The sequence below is a fragment of the Toxorhynchites rutilus genome, chromosome 2 (genome assembly GCF_029784135.1).
Source record: "Toxorhynchites rutilus septentrionalis strain SRP chromosome 2, ASM2978413v1, whole genome shotgun sequence".
Taxonomy (NCBI): domain Eukaryota; kingdom Metazoa; phylum Arthropoda; class Insecta; order Diptera; family Culicidae; genus Toxorhynchites; species Toxorhynchites rutilus.
In genome coordinates this window covers 249,552,633-249,573,029 of record NC_073745.1, presented here as the reverse complement: position 1 = coordinate 249,573,029, position 20,397 = coordinate 249,552,633, and the positions used below count along the sequence as shown (strand labels likewise).

The 20,397-nt window shown below is 39.1% G+C and overlaps 2 protein-coding genes across 3 annotated transcripts in view; one reads left to right on the top strand and one right to left on the bottom strand.

The window, feature by feature from the left end:
- Window positions 1–8,903, top strand: part of LOC129767841 (BTB/POZ domain-containing protein Tiwaz) — a 160,762-nt gene extending 151,859 nt beyond the window's left edge. Inside the window, exons 3-4 of one of the 2 annotated variants that reach the window (XM_055769080.1) lie at window positions 7,781–7,986; window positions 8,070–8,903. In XM_055769080.1, coding sequence (XP_055625055.1) covers window positions 7,781–7,986; window positions 8,070–8,500 — 637 coding nt within the window. In that variant the 3' untranslated portion in view covers window positions 8,501–8,903. The remainder of the gene's footprint in view (window positions 1–7,780; window positions 7,987–8,069) is intronic. The other variant, XM_055769078.1, reaches the window with a different exon arrangement.
- Window positions 8,789–10,951, bottom strand: LOC129767840 (serine protease 30-like). Its single transcript, XM_055769077.1, has 4 exons — window positions 10,777–10,951; window positions 9,696–10,707; window positions 9,462–9,637; window positions 8,789–9,393 (listed from the first exon to the last, which is right to left on the bottom strand). Exons 1-4 carry the CDS (start codon window positions 10,847–10,849, stop codon window positions 8,921–8,923), a joined length of 1,734 nt encoding a protein of 577 aa, XP_055625052.1. The 5' UTR covers window positions 10,850–10,951; the 3' UTR covers window positions 8,789–8,920.
- Window positions 10,952–20,397: the final 9,446 nt, after the last annotated feature.

The window sequence follows — 20,397 nt, the reverse complement described above, 5'->3', positions numbered from 1 at the left end:
TACAAATACAAAAAATACAAAAATGCAAAAAACTAAGTATTATTGTAGGTTGAATGCAAGTCCCGATAGTTTTATTGCATCAACTTCAATACGCCATAACATGTCAAAATTTTGGGATTTTTTTATGCTGTATATAAAAAAGAAAAACATTTCACTAAGTTATCGGCGAATTAGTTTTTTCGATCCTCGATATGAATTTAATTTCTATACACAAGTATTGCGTCATGCAATTACTAGTATCATGTTTAGCTTTATTTGGTTTAATTTGTAAATATAAGAGCTTACAGAAAGGAGCAAAGGAATGTATTTTGACAGAACACATCATTTTTAAATGAAAATTTACTAAACTTTAATGTTATGAATAATTAAATAATGAAAACCCTGACATGCTTTGCAAATGCATGCAAATGCAAATTCCGTAAAAAACAAGCATCGTGAATGTTTTTACCGTTTTCATGTTAAGTTCTTCTTCTGTAGGAGCATTGTACCACTGCGACCATTAGTTTGATCTATTGTAGTGCACTCCAGTTTACTATGTATGCAGTGTCAGTTCGTTCCATCACTCAGGGAATAAGTGATAGTCGCACCAGGACTTAACATATCCCCCCACGAAGGTATGACTTCCTTTATGAAGTTCTTTACCTGTTTTGGTTCAGCAGGCATAGGAATGCCCTTTAAATGTTCCGAAGTCTCAGCTTCGAAATTGCAGAAACGACAGTTATCATCTGCCAGTTTTCCGATTTTTTAAAGATTTTTTACCTGCTCGGACAGTGTCCGGTCAATAGACCGGTTAATGTACTCAAATCTGTCTTATTCAAGCTGAGTAGGTTGCGTGTTATTCTGTTACAAGGTGTAATGAATTTGAATTTGGATTGTCTTGGTGATGATAGAGCCCTCCAGTTGGCTTCAATCATTGATATTTCCCAGGTTTTGAGCTCCGATTTCATGCATGATGTAGATAATCCACAAAATGGCTCAGGCCCGACGAGTTTGGATGAAGATCCTAATCTTGCTAAGAGATCGGCTTTTTCATGACCTTCTATACCGCAGTGACCAGTATAGGTTAACTTCGTTAGTAGCAGCTAGTTGTTTTAAGGACAGAATACATTCCCAAACTAGCTTTGACTGACATGTGTATGCTTTTACTGCATTAAGAGCTGCTTGGCTATCTGAGAAGATACAGATATTGGCATACCTGTATTTTCTAGTCAAACAAATATTAGGCTGTCAAAAAAGGCCTGCGGCATTTCCGCGAGGTGTCGATGTAAGCGCGTAGTACTAGTTGTATTCATTGTATCGAGTCATACTATAGCTTGTTCGAAAGGTATTTTTGCGCGCTATAAGTGTTTTTTTTGGTTAAGTCGTTCGTGAGTTATAGTGTCGCAAATATGGAGCAAAATAAAAAGAAAATCCGACATATTTTACAGTACTACTATGACAAAGGCGAAAATGCATCTCAAGCTGCCAATAAAATTTGTGCAGTTTTTTTTAATAATAAAATTTGTGCAGACCCGATACAGTTTCCATTTCTACCGCACAACGATGGTTTCAACGTTTTCGTTCTGGTGTAGAGGTCGTCGAAGATGCGCCACGCTCCGGGAGGCCTGTCGTCGAAAATTGCGACAAAATCGCTGAATTAGCCGAGAAAGACCGGCATAGTAGCAGCCGTAGCATCGGCCAAGAGCTGGGGATAAGTCATCAAACCGTTATTAACCATTTGAAGAAGCTTGGATTCACAAAGAAGCTCGATGAATGGGTGCCACACGTTGACGCAAAAAAACATCTTTGATCGTATCGACGCATGTGAATCGCTGCTGAATCGCAACAAAATCGACCCGTTTCTGAAGCGGATGGTGACTGGCGATGAAAAGTGGGTCACTTACGACAACGTGAAGCGCAAACGGTCGTGATCGAAGCCCGCTGAAGCGGCTCAGACGGTGGCCAAGCCCTCATTAACGGAAGCCAGGAAGCCAGGAAGGTTCTGCTGTGTGTTTGGTGGGATTGTCAAGGAATATTCTATTATGAGCTGCTTCCCTATGGCCAAACGCTCAATTCGGACCTGTACTGCCAACAACTGGACCGCTTGAAGGTAGCACTCATGAAGAAGAGGCCATCTTTGATAAACAGAGGCCGCGTTGTTTTCCATCAGGACAACAACAGGCCACACACTTCTTTGGTGACGCGCCAGAAGCTCCGGGAGCTCGGATGGGAGGTTCTTTTGCATCCGCCGTATAGTCCGGACCTTGCACCAAGTGACTACCACCTGTTTTTGTCCATAGCGAACGAGCTAGGTAGTCAGAAGTTAGCCACAAAAGAGGCCTGTGAAAATTGGCTATCCGAGTTTTTTGCCAATAAGGAAGCGAGCTTCTATAACAGGGGTATTATGAAGTTGGCATCTCGTTGGGAACAAGTCATCGTACAAAACGGCGCATATTTGGCTCAAAACAGATGATTGTAACTAATTTTATGAACAAATGAAAATTCAAATAAAATACCGCAGGACTTTTTTTGACAGCCTTATATTTGTACATGTTAGAATAGCTTGTACAGGGTGGGCCATTTAAAGTGGAAGCATCTGGCAACCCCATAACTATTGACAGAGATGTCAGATTAACAAATGTCATACCGTGTTGGAAGCGTCATTTCAGTACAATTTTAACCAAGGAACAATACACACCTAAACAACGCGCTGAAATTATTCACCTGTACATTCAAAATAACTTCTCAATTGTGTTAACTAAACGTGCGTGGAAAAATAAAAATAAAGTTAAAACATCGCTTACGTCGATTATATGCCAAATTTATATCGTCTGGTAGTGTTGGTAATGTCAGTCATCTGTCCAGACAACGACCAAGACGTTTCGACGAGAATATTGATGCCGTTCGAGCCAGTGTTGCAGAGACTCCATCGACATCAGGTCGCCATCGTTCGCAAGAGTTAGGCATCGCTCGAACCACTCTCCGACGCATAATGAATTGGACAATTACTGGTTCCAACAGGACGGCGCTACATGCCATACAGCGGCTGTCACGACCAAATTATTGCGCGAAATGTTCCCCGGAAGATTAATATCGAAAAACGGCGATTATGACTGGCCACCGAGATCACCTGATTTGACGCCTCCTGACTTTTTTTTTATGGGGATATTTAAAATCCAAGGTATACACTGGTAAACCAAGGACCCTGGCTGCGCTGAAAGACAATATCCGACAAGAAATTGCTGCCATATCGGCCGAAACATTGGGCAAAGTGATGGAAAATGCCGAAAAAAGGGCACATTTTGCGGTCAAGGCCAGAGGCGGTCATTTACGAGATATCATAATCAAAAAGTAGTTAGAACAAATCTCCTTGGACCAAAATAAATGAATTTCAAAAAAAAAAATTTTTTTAAATTCCACTTCTTTACTTTGCTATTGCAAAAACAAATCCTTCCACTTTAAATGGCCCACCCTGTATTTCTGCTTCAAAAACTGTAGGCCACTGTCCCGTTGGAATTGACATGTCGATTCCAGTAATACCTGCTCTCGCTCCGCTCAAGTTGCACATATTGGTTCAAGGGTAGAAGGTATAAAAGAGCATCTAGGGCTTTGGAAGGTGCGCTAGGCATTGCTCCAGTTATTGATAAGCATACCAGACGTTGTAGTTTATCGAGCTTTTTCTGAGCTGATATTTGTGTAGTTATAGGCCACCACACTAGCAAAGCATATGATATATGGGTCTCACAATTGCCGAGTAAATCCAGTGAATCATTCTCGGTTTTAGTCCCCACTTTTTCCCGAATATACTACTACAACTCCAGAGAGCAGTCTGGGCTTTAGATATTGCATACTCCAGTTGGTCGTTCCAATTTAGTTTTTGGTCAAGCATGACACCTAAATATTTGGTTCGTTTTGAAAGCTCCAATTGTACACCTCCCAATCTAGAAGGTGGAATCTTATACTTTCTTTTGACGTAGGATTACGTCTTTCGAGAACATATGGGGGTACAAATTGAAAAACGAAAATCAACCGCATCGTGAAAAAATGTCCAATTTCAAACGCTTATTGCTCAGTCATTTCATGATGGATTGAGGAGATTTTTGCATCAAACGATTTCGGTACTCTATAACAATTTTTCACCTTGAATAAAATAATATATATCATGTAACTAACTATAGAATAATTGAAAAATCTCAACCCCTTTCCTGACGGAAATACCTACTTCTGATTGGTCGAAATTGACGACATGCGCGGGTCCCTAACAGAGACATCAAAACCAAGCTGCCTGGGGGAAATCGACATTGAAAATACATAAAAGTAGAGGGAACTTTTGTTCCTACCGAAATGTGTTCCCTAACAGAGACATTAAAACCAAGTTGCCTGGAAATCGACATTGCAAATACATGAAAGTAGGGGTGCTTTTGTTCTCACCGAAAAGTGTTCCTTAAGGCGGCACACCGCACACCGCACAACGGAGCAACAAGCAACTAGCAAGCTGCAATACGCAATATGCTACAGGCAACATATTTTGTTGTTCTTCGCATACCAGAGCAATAATAACGCCTGACATTATGCAAACAATCTACTTAATGTATGAAACTTGTCAAATTATGAGCGATAAGTTGCTCTTCAACCGACACGTCGTATTGCTAGCGATGTGTGTTGCTTTGTAAAGGCGATAGCGATATCGTATTGTGTCGGTGCGCGAGATCACCAAAAATCAAATGGAAAAATCCATTGGCGATAATATTGCTTATTGCATGTTGATAGTTGCTAATTGCTTATTGCTCCGGTGTGCGAGCCGCCTTAGGCAACTAGCAAGCTGCAATACGCAATATGCAACAGGCAACATATTTTGTTTTGCTTCGTTTACCAAAGCAATAAAAACGCCTGACATTATGCAAACAACCTACCTAATGAACGAAATTTGCCAAATTATGGGCGATAAGTTGCTTTTCAACCGACACGTTGTGTTGCTAGCTCTACAAAGGCGATAGCGATATCGTATTGCGTTGGTGTGCGAGATCAACAAAAAATAAATGGAAAAACCCATTGGCGATAAAATTGCTTATTGCATGTTGATAGTTGTTAGTTGCTTATTGCTCCGGTGTGCGAGCCGCCTAACAGAGACCAACCAAGGTGCCCGAGGGAAATTGGCATTGCAAATATATGCAAGTCGGGGGCATTTTTATATTGCAAGTAAGGTGAGTGATACGATTAATTCTAGCAAATAAAATTTAAATTTGAAGCTTTAAAGTTGGTTGCTTCGTGGAATTTCATATTAATGACCGATCGTGTATTGTGAAAAAATTAGCACAAGTATAAGTGTAAAATTCTTTATGGTAGCAGTTGTGAAATGACTTGATATTAAAAACGATTTATTTCAATTTTCATAAAAACAAACCAAGGTGTGCTCCCGCTCGAGAACGGATCGTTTGGTTGAAGCTGTCTGTTTTGTTGTGTTCGTTTTCACCCAAGGACAGTTTATACATCGAGAAAGATTGGAAAAGTGATGGAATATTAGAAAAAGTGATTTCCCATATGCTCTACACATAGAATTAGGTGTTGTTAGTCCAGTTAAAATTCGCATTGGGCTGAATAAACACTCAGAAAGTAAAAATTATAAAAGAAAATTACCTTTCCATTTCAAATATGTTTTCTCTATATTAAAGTAACATGTTTTTACTGATGAGAAAAATTGATAATTGTGTTCGGTATTGGTAATTATTTTATATTACATTGGTGAGTTTTTTTTCTCTTTATTTCATCCATACATAACACAGGAGGCATCTCGTCTAGTATCACATCTGATAGTATCTTTTATCTGATACGCACTATCCAACGACTGTTTACCATCCTTCTGTCATCATCACTCGGTAAACACTGGTGGAGTGAACCAACAATACCCAACAACCAAACAAAACGGCTCTTTTCAGGGCCACCGGATCACTATCAAAGAGTTTAACGATGTAATTCTTCAAACATATCCAACATCAACAGATATCCTAACGGAATCCTACGTCAACTATGCGGTCGTGTCTCGAACACAACCCTCCTGTGACTTTTTTCATTTACATTTACATTTTATAAAATAAATATCTATATATATATATATATATATATATATATATATATATATATATATATATATATATATATATATATATAAATGGATTTCTGTCTGTCTGTCTGTCTGTCTGATTCTTATGGACTCGGAAACTACTGAACCGATCAACATGAAAATTGGTATGTAGGGGTTTTTGGGGCCGGAGAAGGTTTTCGTGATAGTTTGAAACTCCTTTCCCCTCTCTAAGTGGGAGCTACCATACAAATTTATCACAAATTTCTACATTACTCGGAAATTAAGCAAGAAAATGGAATAAAATTAGGCATATTGAGGTTTTAGGGTGAAATAAAAGTTTCTATGGTGGTTAGACTCTCCAATTTCTGCATAATTCGAAAACTAGCAAATGGAGCCAAATTTGTCATGCGAATGTTTTAGGGGACACGAAACGTTTCAATGGTGAATAGACACTCCTCTCTCTCTCTCTCTCTGAGGGGGGGAGGGGGGCTGGTTGACTGCCATGCAAATGAAGCGTACATTTCTGCATAATTCAAGAACTAATCAAGCGAACTGAACCAAATTTGGCATGTGGAGGTTTCAGTGGGCAAGAAACGTTTCTGAGGTGGTTCAACACTCCTCCCACCTTTCTGAGGGGAGGGGGGAGTTCTGCAATAGAAATGAAACACAAATTCCTGCATAACTTGAGAACTAATCAAGCAAATGAGACCAAATTGGGCATATTGAGGTTTTAGTGTGCAATAAATGTTTCTATGGTGGTTAGGCACTCCCTCGCTCTTTTAGGGTGGGCTGTCATACAAATGAAACATAAAATTGCAAAATTTGGCATGTGAAGGTTTTGCGGGGCACGAAACGTTTCGAAACGTGATTACACTCCTCCCCCCTCTCTAAGGGGGGCTGCCATACAAACGAGACACAAACTTCTGTATAACTCTAGAACTAATCAAGCACAATTTGGGATGTGAGGGTTTTTGTGTATGAAAAATGTTTCTATAATGGTATGACACCCCTCCCTCCTCTGGAATGGGGAGGGGGTCCCATAAAAATATTACACATATTTCAACCAAAAATATTCCAATCAAACATGACAAATGAAAATTTTCGGAAAACTCTGAAGTAAAAAGGGAAAATTCGAAAAATTAAATTCCCATATTTTCTACAATTTCATAGTGACAAGTGCTGTTAGTCCCTTTGATGTTTGCGCTATCGAAATTGATCTTTGTTCGAAACTGGAAGTGGATTTTAATGTGATGAAACGCACTCCTATATCTTTTTCTATCTATATCAAAAAAAGGATCGCCGGATGTGTTGATAAGAGCAGAACTCGAGGAAGGAATTGTCCGAATTAGAGCTGTCTTTATTCTATCATATTTTTCTGTATAAAACATTAATTCCATGTAACGGAGAAACATGTTATTTGCAAGTGGTTGAAAAATCTTAAACGAGAATTGTGTCTGAAAATAATCTGATATTCTAATGATGAGTTTTGTTAGAAATACTAGGAATTTTATAGTAAAAGCTAAATTCAACGGGGTCGAATAGAAGATCAATCAATGAACAGTTCTGCGATTGGACCCATGAACTTGCTCATAGTGAGAAAACGTGAATGTTTGAAGGTATTAATAACGAAACACAATTTTTGGGCAGGACTTAGTTTGCCGGGTCAGCTAGTAGATTATAATTTCATAACTTTTCTAACCGAATTCTCATTCATTGCAGATACCCAGAGTCGAGACTGGCTAAACTTTTCAACGGCTACATTCCTATCGTACTGGACTCACTCAAACAACACTACTTTATCGACCGCGACGGTGGCATGTTCCGACACATCCTCAACTTCATGCGCAACTCGAAGCTACTTGTGGCCGAAGACTTTCCCGATCTCGATCTCCTGCTGGAGGAAGCCAAATATTTCGATATTGTTCGTGAGTACTATCATCGCTCGTTTCCCCCTGTAAGTCCAAAAATTATGATACTGATAGCTAACGATCGTATTTCTCCGTTTCAGCTATGATCAAACAGATCGAGCAGATGAAAAAAGATCGAACCCGTAGCGGGAACGGACTGCCCCCGTTCGGTAGCAGTCGCCAGCGAAGCAGATCCGCAGTCCCGCAGGATAGCAACCACGATGTGGTAGCGCTGCACATCTCGCCCGATCTTGGCGAGCGGATTCTGATCTCTGCCGAGCGTGCGATCCTGGACGAAGTTTTCCCCGAGACGAATCAAGCCATCCTAGACGCTCGAACCGGTGCCGCATGGAATCAGTTCGACGGAAGGCAGGTAATCCGGTTCCCGCTCAACGGCTACTGCAAGCTAAACTCCATCCAGGTGCTGACGCGACTGCTGAACGCCGGATTCAGCGTGGAAGCCAGCACCGGCGGCGGAGTCGAGACACAGCAATTCTCCGAGTATCTACTAATCCGTAAAAGTTCAATGTGATAATCTGTACGCAACCGAGAGAGGGGTTTTGCGCTCAACAGACCTATCGGGAAAGACTATATGTTTGAATAATGTTTTAGCTAACTTTAGAGCGAACAGCGCTTATTTTTATTTATTCTACTCGTAACAGTCGGAGCGCGGAGAATGTGACGGAAATGAACTATGTCCATTTTAATGTAGCATCACATAGAAGAGAAAACAAAACGCTAACGAGCATAACAGTGAAACGAATGTTTGCATAAGGTACACCTACAACTATACGTGAATAAAACAAGATAACAAAAAATCTAATTGAAAATTAGTGTAATTAGAAAATTCAAAACATGAAAAATTAACTCTAATCACAATTTATGTTACCTCCTTTAAGTAAGTGACATTGGAACGAATTAATAAAAATCTTCAAATCTTCAAAAAAACTGCTCAGACATTGTCAATAAACAGTGCGTTCTCCTCCACAATCCTCTTGATCCAAGGTCCAAGCGTAACCATATCACTGTACATATCGTTAAATTTATCCTCACATTTCGCTGACCCGAAGGACCTGAGACCGACCAGATAGGTATAGGTATTGAACCCATCGTGTGCTGTGTAGTAGACTGGTCCGCCGGAAATGGGAACGCTGCATCCCTCCTCACTAATCAATTCACAGCTATGTGTTCCGTTGGCCAATATCTTATCGGAAAGCTTGCAGTGCTGGAAACAAATCAGACAATCTTCCTGTTTGGTCTCAACTCCTGTGCGGCGATACATCGCACTGCAGGCACTGAATCGAATCTCCCGCATGAGCGAATTCTTCAGCTGTTTCGGGTGATCATCGCGGCGATACCACGCTGTGAGGATGTAGTACGGAACCGGCTCCAACGATGATGGAAGACATATGGGTTTTATGTTATCTGAAGGTAACATTTGACGGTGTTTACAAGTTTTTTTTTCAAAATTGACAAAATTTTTTTAAAAATACCTCTACTAAAATCAGCCTTACTTATTAATCGCACCAAGCCGACGTCATAGCCATATCCTTCGTTTTGGAATTTTTCATGTATAAAAACATCTGATATTCCCAGCACTTGAAGATATGATTGACTCTCATCGTAAGGATCTGATCCAATCAAATCCTCACCTAAGATAACGTTAATTCTAGAAATAATGAACATCAATTAATCTCAATTTTATCTTCTTATTCAAATCAACATACAATTTCCGATTTGGTCGATCCACCAGACACCTCGCCAGCGTGAGCACAAATTCCACATGTATCAACAGCCCGTGGCAATCGCTCACATAGAATCGATCCCAGAAAAGATAGTGCAGGTGTACTATCCAAGGATTACTCACCGGGGCCAGCACCTTGTCGAGTCTTTGCGATGATTCCATATAATCGCCTAGGCCACACTCGTGCAATCCCATCCGATTATGCTTCTTCGGGAGAGCATATCTCTCAACCCATTTCTGGTAGAAGGTCACGTCCATAAAGATGACCTCCTTTTTGGGATCACACGGATAGCGGGTGTCCTGGGTAGGGGTTCCCTGGTTAACAATACCCCTTATGTACCACGTGTAGTCGATCAAGAAGTACATTCCACCACCACTATCGCCTCTGCAGACGGTTGTTTCCCCTCGATTTCCCGCGCAATAGTTTCTTCCCTTCGCCAGCAGCGGTTGAAACGATTTCGTATTCTCAGCACAGCTCTGGAAATCTATAATTGACATACTGGCCTCCCGCAGGACCTGCGATATGGTACTGTTCTCCGTAAAGCCCCAGCCGACCACCGTACCTCGCTGTTCCAACGCAAGCTTCTCCAAATCCGGTCCACCCACTGGCCACAGACAAATCGGCGAAATGTGCATGCTGAATTGAATTTTCTCCGTCAGCCTTAGCAGAGCCAAATCGTTCACCATCCGCTCGGTATCATAGTTCGGATATCGGATGATCTTCGAAACATTTCCGTAGCGGGTGTAATTCTGCGGGTTCGACAGATCCTTGATCCCCATCACGACGTACAAATCCGCCGGTATGAGGGCGATGTGTTGCTTCCGGAAGGTGACATGGGCCGCGGTTAGCACGAACGATTCGCTAATGATCGTACCGCCGGCGATGTAATTGTTGGTGGCATTATACACCGCCACATGCCACGGCCAAACGTTTTCCGTCTCTTCGGCGTTGATTACGTAACCGGCTAGACGATCGACTTTGCCGCACTGGAATGCTACGGATGGGTATTGTTCCGGGCATTATTCACTGGGTGCTGAGTAGTATTCAATGCGCCAATACTTACCATCGACGTGGGACATTGAGTCACGAAGAAGCGTAATAAAAACGAAAAACAAAGCAAAATGGACCGCAGCCATCTTCCAAATTGTGTTGATAGCGAGTGTGGTCGCTGGGATGAATTGAAGTATGCACAATATTGATATATTTACATTCTAGTAGAGTACACAATCTGCGATAAGCACTTTACTGTGTGATTATGGACTACATTGAAGCTGTTTCACTTTCCAGAAATATTTCAATTTACACTGGATTCTTTTTTACGCAATTGATGCGAAAGCACAAAGAAAATCGTAGAGAATCGCGTGAAAAAAAAATCGCGCGCCCGTTACAGCCACACTCAGGATTTCTGTTTCCAACGAGACGCCAAATCGAAGTGCTTGTGCAAAACACGTAATTTCAAGAAAAAATGCTTCAAAAATCGTGCTGTAAAAACACGTCTAAATAGTCGGGTAAAACAGAGTCCTATATGATTTGATTATTTATGAATATTTGCAATTTCCCATGAATTGATTGAGATATTTATTCGTGTTGATTTGAAAGCTCTCTGAACCAGTCCTCTTTTGATAAAATTCTCCCTGAACTATCAAAATTACGCCTCAAAGTGACCGACCGAATCGAGTTCGATCTCTGATATAAAATTTTCCGGAATGATTCACAGCATCCGTGCCTTAGACTTCGCAACTTTTTTTTTCTTGTTTCTGTTGGGCATTTACTTTTTCTGTAGTAAGAAAAAAAACTTCAGAAATTTCACTCAATTTCAACTCAATATTACTATAGCAATGTAACAATGTAATTTGACACGATCAATGGATTCCCAAACACAGTTTACCAAAATTCCAACCTAAGATTATTATTATTATTATATTTATTCACATTTTGCGACGTAAGACCAAGCCTTTTTATGTTACACTAGCTGTACCCTGCCACGCTTTGCTGTGGCACATTGTGGTTGCATGGTTGAGTTGAATTTTTCTTTTTTTTTATGTTGTAACAACAATCCTAGATGTATTTGGTTGTTTTGTATATTGTATCATAGTTTGGACTCAGTCGGTTCCGTACTTTTCGAGTTTTTAACGCGCACACAAACGAACAGAAAACTTTTATATATAGATGAGATAGATGAGGGAAATCGGAAAATTTTAAATCACTTCGAAACACAATTCCAGCTCATGATTTTGTCAAACACGTGGAAGAAAATGTTTCCTTCACATAGAACACATATTCATTACTGAATAGTAGATTTTCATTAGAAGCTCAATTTCAGAAACGCACTCTGGTCATATATAAAATCATCTTTCTTCCAATTTTCCATTTTTTATGCCGTAACAACACTCCTTGAAATGGATTGTATATTGTGTACAACTTTAAGCTCAATCGCGTAAACAACCGAACAGAACATTTATTTATATATATATATATATATATATATATATATATATATATATATATATATATATATATATATATATATATATATATATATATATATATATATATATATATATATATATATATATATATATATGTATATCTTGAATGCTAAAAATGATTTTTGGTTAGAAAGAAAAGCAGGTAATGAATTCCAATGTACGACACCTCGAACAAAAAAAGAGTTCCCATACTTCGTTGTATGATACCGCAGTAGTATATTTTTTTTTTGTGACGACTGCTCCTCGCAATTTGAAGTTTGCTGTGTAAGTAATTGGCTTGTTTTGTAGTCGCAATGTTATGTAAAAGTAAGCCACAACGAAGTGTGCTGAAATTCTATAATCGACATCCTATAAATAGATACTGAAGATGTGAAACACTAGAATACCTACTTATGTTAAAAACGTAGCATATACTTGAATTTAAGGCACCTTTCAATTTATTGAAGGCTTTAACATAAGTAGAATCAAGTGAAAAATCTCATGCTAAGAAATATTGAAGTATGAAAACTTTGAAATAACATCAGTTTTTTTTGCTGTGGATAAAAATGATGAAGTTCTGGAAAGAATTCGCAAAAAGGCACAAATTTTGACGTAGGATTACGTCTTTCGGGAACATATTGGAGTACAAATTTTACAGGCTCAGTTACATTAGTTTAAAGGAGCCAAACTTCTATCTGTATAGTTACAAGTATATATAAATATTTTATATTAATTCTAATGTTAATGAAGTAGAGAACCGATTACTCGCGATTTGCTCGAGTTTAGAAGGGTGACATTTTTTTTCAGGAAAAGGATGGGATATAAGGATATGTTGACATTTTTCAAACACTTATTGCTCAGTCATTTCATGATGGATTGATGAAATTTTTTCGTCAATCGATATCGGTACTCCATAACAATTTTTTATATTGAAGAAAATAATATATGTCTTGAAACTAACTATCGAACAATTAAAAAATCTCAACCCCTTTCCTAACGGAAATACCCACTTCCACTTACATATACATGAAAGTAGCTCCCACCGAAATGTGTTCATTAACAGAGATATCAAAACCATGGGAAATCGACATTGCAAATACATGAAAGTAGGGGGAGCTTTTGTTCCTACCGAAATGTATTGTAGATATCAAAACCAAGGTGCCCGGGGGAAATCGGCGTTGCAAATATATGCATTTTAATTCTAGCAAACAAAATTTAAATTTGGAATTCAAATGTTGGTTGCCTTGTGAAATTTCATATCAATGACCGATCGTGTATTGTGAAAAAGTTAGCACAAGTATAAGTGTAAAATTGTATATGGTAGCAGTTGTGTTAAAAATGACTTGATATACGAAACGATTTATTTAAATTTTCATGAATAAAAACAAAGGTGTACTCGAGGTTTAAGCTGTCTATTTTGTTGTGTTCATTTTCATCCAAGGAAAGTTCATACGGCGAGAGAAATTGGAAAAGTGAAGAAATATTAGAAAAAGTGATTTCCCATATGCTCTATATATAGTATTAGTTGTTGTTAATCCAAATAAAATTCGCATTGGGTTGAATAAACATTCAGAATGTAAAAAATATAAAAGAAAATTACCTTTTCCATTCCAAATATGTTTTCTCTATATCAAAGTAACATGTTTTTACTAGTGAGAAAAATCGATAATTGTGCTCGGTATTGGTAATTATCTTATATTACATTGGTGATTTTTTTTCTTTAGTTCATCCATACATAATACAAGAGGAATCTCGTCTAGGATCACAGAGGTTGGTTTTCATCATATCTCGTTCCACTTCGGTATCTTTTATTTGATACGCACCATCCAACGACTGTTTACCATCCTTCTGTCATCATCACTCGGTAAACACTGGTGGAGTGAACAAACAATACCCAAGAACCAAACCAAACGGCCCTTTTCAGAGCCACAAAATAATTATCAAAGAGTTTAACGATGTAATTCTTCAAACATATCCAAAATCAACAGATAGCCTAACGGAATCATACGTCAACTATGCGGTCGTGTCTCGGACACAACACTCTTGTGACTTTTTCCACATTGTGACATTACATATTCATCCCATTCGAATTTAGATTCGATACGAATGCCTAAACTGGTTGCGGTCTCAACGAATTGAACAATTACATTGTTCAATTTAAAAACCAGTTTTTGTGAAAAGTCGTGAAAAGAACCACCAATAATAAATGCATTTGTTTCATTTGTATTCAGTGCTCATCATAAATTCTTGCTATGTCTTGATTAATTTCCTGAGAGATTTCAATTTAAGATTTTCCTAAACAACTATAATATATTCGTGCATCATCTGCGAAGAGATGAATTGCGCAATTATTATAAATTTTAAATTCGTTCGACATTCAACCAGTTTTTGTGAAAAGTCGTGAAAAGAACCACCAATAATAAATGCATTTGTTTCATTTGTATTCAGTGCTCATCATAAATTCTTGCTATGTCTTGATTAATTTCCTGAGAGATTTCAATTTAAGATTTTCCTAAACAACTATAATATATTCGTGCATCATCTGCGAAGAGATGAATTGCGCAATTATTATAAATTTTAAATTCGTTCGACATTCAACTGGAAGAAATAATATAAAAAGCAAAATATACAAAATTAGAGAACCACAAATTTCTTGTTTTGGAATCTTATTATGCATATTTTTAGGTGTGAGTAAGTGCCATATTTTGACGTAGGATTACATCTTTCGGAAACATATTGGGGTACAAATTGAAAATCGAAAATCGAGCACATCGTGAAAAATTGTTCAATTTCAAACGCTTATTGCTCAGTCATTCCATGATGAATTCATGAAATTTTTTCATCAATCGATTTCGGCACTCCACAACAATTTTTCATATTGAAGAAAACAATATATGTCTTGAAACTAACTATTGAACAATTGAAAAATCTAAACCCCTATCCTAACGGGAATACCCGCTTCTGATTGGTCGAAATTGACGACACATGCGGCGACGGGTCCCTAACAGAGACATCAAAATCAAGCTGCTTGGGGGAAATCGGCATTGCAAATACAAGAAAGTAGGGAGAGCTTTTGTTCCCACCGAAATGTGTTTCCAACCCCTTGCCGTACGATTAAATTTCCAACAACAGGGCCCAAACACGAGCACAGTGAGTCGTTTCGATACTCTGCTGAGTGTGTGTATTTTACTCACGATCGTAGCAGTCCCGCATCATTACACGCATGAAGCATGTATCTATTTCACATCGATAGACGACGAGTGAGGTTCGATGTTCTACGTTCTGGCACAGTCTAATCGCCACGAGTGTGGTTCGACGTTATTCGTAAAGGGGTTAACAGAGGCATTAACCCTCTACCGCCCAAGTTTTTTATTTATCTAAAAAAACTACTCCACTTTATCTCGAATTTCCGACTTTCAACATAAAATACTCCTAGCAGAAAGCTGCCAGCATAAAAACAATGTGTATGTGTGATAGATGAAAATATTCTAAAGACGTTCTAGTGGGGGTGAACATTGAAAATAATGTCCGAATAATCTGAAAAGAGAATCCGCGAAGCCCGTCTAAAGGGTGTGTCACATCAAATTGCATCACGGAAAAAACGCTGTAGAAATTCGCCCAGTAGATCGATTCTTTTGAAAATTTTAGACAGTAAAATAAAAACTATTAAACAACTTTTGGCATTTTCTTTTTATTCATACTTCGAGCACAAGCCCGTATGCTCGTACCTTCCTCTTTAGCCCGTCCATAGGGTTCTGTACAACGTCAGGTTGTAGTAAATCCATTTTCTCTTGAAGTCCGCCTCCGATTTGACAACTTTTGGGTTCTTCCGGAGGGCCTGCTTCATAATCGCCCAATATTTCTCTATTGGGCGAAGCTCCGGCGCGTTGGGCGGGTTCATTTTCTTTTGGCACGAAGGTGACCCCGTTGGCTTCGTACCACTCCAACACGTCCTTTGAATAGTGGCACGAAGCGAGATTCGGCCAGAAGATGGTCAGGCCCTCGTGCTGCTTCAATAGTGGTAGTAAGCGCTTCTGTAGGCACTCCTTAAGGTAAACCTGCCCGTTTACCGTGCCGGTCATCACGAAGGGGGCGCTCCGCTTTCCGCAAGAGCAGATCGCTTGCCACACCATGTACTTTTTGGCAAACTTGGATAGTTTCTGCTTGCGAATCTCCTCCGGAACGCTGAATTTGTCCTCTGCGGAGAATAACAACAGGCCCGGCAGCTGACGAAAGTCCGCTTTGAAGTAGGTTTCGTCGTCCATTACCAGGCAATGCGGCTTCGTCAGCATTTCGGTGTACAGCTTCCGGGCTCGCGTCTTCCCCACCATGTTTTGCCTTTCGTCACGGTTAGGAGCCTTCTGAACCTTGTATGTACGCAGGCCCTCGCGCTGCTTGGTCCGCTGGACGAATGAACTTGACAAATTCAGCTTATTGGCGACATCCCGGACCGAACTTCTCGGATCACGTCTAAACTGCTTAACTACGCGCTTGTGATCTTTTTCACTGACGGAGCATCCATTTTTGCTGTTCTTCACCTTCCGGTCGATGGTTAGGTTCTCGAAGTATCGTTTTAGTACTTTGCTGACCGTGGATTGGACGATTCCCAGCATCTTACCGATGTCCCGATGTGACAACTCCGGATTCTCGAAATGAGTGCACAGGATTAATTCACGACGTTCTTTTTCGTTCGACGACATTTTTCCAAATTTACGAAAAATTGACAGTGAAGCATGGCCAACGTGATATATACACTCTTATCTGATTATAAGCGAAAGCTGAAGATATAATTCCTAAAAATTAAATTTCTACAGCGTTTTTTCCGTGATGCAATTTGATGTGACACACCCTTTAAAAGCGGGCTTGGGCTGTAGAGGGTTAAAATCAAATCATCTTCAAGGGGTTTAACGATGTATCATATCCAAAATCAACAGATAGCCTAACGGAATCCTACATCAACTATGCGGTCGTGTCTCGGACACAACCTTCCTGTGACTTTTTATCCCTTTTGTTTATTTCAGGCTCATTAGCATTTTATCTGTAACAGAGCCAAATTTTAATCGTGTACATGTCACATGTTTATCATATTTATAGTTATCACATTACACAGTTGGCATTTTTCGGCGATAGAGTGTTGCCTTCTACACAGTAGCCATTTAGGCGTAAGAGTTTTCCTTCTGTTCTTCCATTGTCCAGTTAGACCGGACAGCGGAGACAGTTAATTGTTCATTGTTGAGTTATTTATAGAACAGCAGCCCGATGTGTCTTGCAGAGCAGAGCAGTTGTATGGATGATCGATCTTATTTCGACCGGGGATCGATCTCCATCGCTGATGATTGTTGCATGGACGTAGTTATTCTGTAACAACACAAATATGGTCAATGAGGATCCTGAGTTTTGAACTCACGATCGATCACTTAATTAGCGAACGCGCAACCAATGTGGCTACGGAGACCCCCCATGCTAGTCTTAGCGTTGAGTATCCCAATGGCTGAGGCGTCATCGGTGACGGACGCATCAGTATTAGAGATGGGCAAAACAGTTCACTTTGATGAATGGTTCAGTCACTAACCGTTCATCTAAGTGAATCAGTTCTTTTGAACAGTTTTTTCGCTCTTTCGTTCAGTGGTATTAAGAACAACATAGAATGTTAGCTGGAACTCAACATCAATAGACAGCTATTCATTGATATCGTTGGATTGAATAGTGTACGTATGGGATTTGTATTTTTGAAATTTAGTGTGGAAAGATAAGGTGCTTCTTTTTTAAAAGTCGCAAACTGTATGTGAAAATATGTTTATCGGTATATGTAATATATAGTATATGTAATAATTTGATGCGAACAAAATATGTGCAATTCTTCACATTTTCTGTTTGGACAACACGCAGGTTCCATGTAAGATCATATTTCATTCAGAGAAAAAAATTAGCAGAGATTTCCACTAACAATCAACCATACAAACAATCACCACAACACGTGCACGCAATAGGCCAAACAATGAATTGAAAGCAACGAAAAAACTTTTTTCTCAACTTGCCCTCACTATGAGATTTAATGTTTACCTTATTCATGAATCGCCCCAGCTTCCCCCAGATTGTTTTCTAAAAATTAGGAAGTATATGAATATCATGCGGAATTGAAAGAATAAATGAAATTGAAAATATATAGTTTTGCCTTTAAAGCTACGAAAATCTAATTTAATTTTTAACCCAAAATTGAGTATACATTAACAAAATAAACTCTGCGTTACATGCATTTTGCTCATAAATGACAATATTATTTTATCTTTCTTACAAGCGTTCTCGTTATATTAACCCATTCCGTCCAGCAAAAATCAGTTCAGCTGCACTCGTCCGTTCGCAAACAGTTCGGGCCTGATTCTCGAATACACTTCACGGTGGAAACGAAGGGCCTGATTCTGGAATACACTTCGAATACACTTCACGGTGGAAACGGAAACATCTGGATACGAGATTAGTTTCCCACTAAAGTTATCATTATAATATCAAATTATCTTCAGATGAAATTTTTGTTTGAGATTATTATATCACATGAAGAAAACAAAGTTTTCAACTCACATTGAATAACAGTTTGATACGAAGAAGTTAATTTTCATTAATGATTTTTTATTTGGAAAGTGCTCATTCTGCCCGAAAACTCATTATTATCTTCGATACTTCACTAACTCACAAAACGTAGTTCAATGGCGTGCCGTTTATTTCGTTTCCACCGTGAAGTGTATTCGAGAATCAGGCCCCATAACTCCGAGGAGTGTAGAGCTGTATCCCTCGGGGATAGCTTTTTTTTATCCCATTTATTTATTTAAGGCTCATTAGCATTTTAGCTGTAACAGAGCCGAATTTTAATCGTGTACATGTCACATGGTTATCATATATTTATAATTAGCACATTACACAGTTGCCATTCGCCAGTATTCCTTCTATACCATTACATATGGTACATTCACACAGTAGCCATTTAGGCGTAAGAGTATTCTTTCTGTTCTTCCATTATCCAGTTGGACCACCGGACAGCGGAGACAGTTGATTGATCATTGTTGAGTTATTAATAGAACAGCAGCCCGATGTGTCTTGCAGAGCAGAGCAGTTGTATGGATGAATCGATCTTATTTCGACCGTGGATCGATCTCCATCGCTGATGATTGTTGCGTGGATTGCTATTCTGTAAGAACAACACAAAGATGGTCAATGAGGGTCCTGAGTGGGGATAGCTTCGCCATTCATAAGAATGGGAACTCCTTGTGCACCCCTGGCCCGTCGTCTTATTGCTGAAATACTAGATTTCTCACTAGAAATCGTGAACTCAACTTCGTCTGTCAACATCGATACACTTTTGACTGCGCTTTGCAATCGATTCCTGGATTTCTGCCATAAGCCTGATAATATTAGAAGTATGTCATCCGCATAGAGGATAACCTTTACTCCATTAGGGATGAAATGAAAAGTGATAGTTTTGTTTTTTATTGCAACATATTAGACCCGTATTTTGGTTTTAATTTTTTCATTAGGGTGACCATTTCCATTTTAGGGTGGTCCGAAAAATTCTTTTTTGACGTAGAACGTCTTTCATTAAGGGTACCAAATCAAAAAACAGGTCACGTTTTTATGAAATAAAGTTAACGTTATAACTATTTTTGCCGCGAACGGATTTTGGCTATTTACATATCAAACGAATCGGATATTCTCTAAGATTTGTTTGATATGCTATACATTACAATCCCATAGTATGTATATGGTTTAAATTGATTAAAATTGGAAGTATTCCCATTTCCTCATACATTTGTTCTGTCCATTTGTGTGCTTTCCCGAATAGAGGTGTCAATAACGAGCAACTTATCGACGAGCAACGAAGGGGAAATCGTTAAATGTAAAGTCTCCGTGAACAAAGGAAAAGAAGAAGAAATAAGGGGAATATTTGCCTAGAGTTTAAACAGTTGATCTCGCTGAGGCAAACTTTCATGCTTCTTGAGGAAATCGACTAAACAACATAGTTGCAGGGTGAGCTGGACGGCGAGGGATCGAATGCCTTTCTCAAGGCAATGGGGGTGGAGGAGTAATATTATGGATAAAGTGAAGTTTTCTAAGGGCCTTTTTGAAGTTTAGAGACGAATGAACTGAATAAGTTGAAAGTCTCTCTAATTCAACAAGCAAGAAAAGAAGACAAACTTTCAGTATCGTTCATATGCATCAGTATC

Coding starts and splice junctions, on each gene's coding strand:
- LOC129767840 (XM_055769077.1), bottom strand. CDS start 10,849: ATGGCTGCGGTCCATTTTGCTTTGTTTTTCGTTTTTATTACGCTTCTT. Junction 9,638..9,695: donor GATCGACCAAATCGGAAATT/GTATGTTGATTT, acceptor CATTATTTCTAG/AATTAACGTTATCTTAGGTG. Junction 9,394..9,461: donor TAAGGCTGATTTTAGTAGAG/GTATTTTTAAAA, acceptor TGTTACCTTCAG/ATAACATAAAACCCATATGT.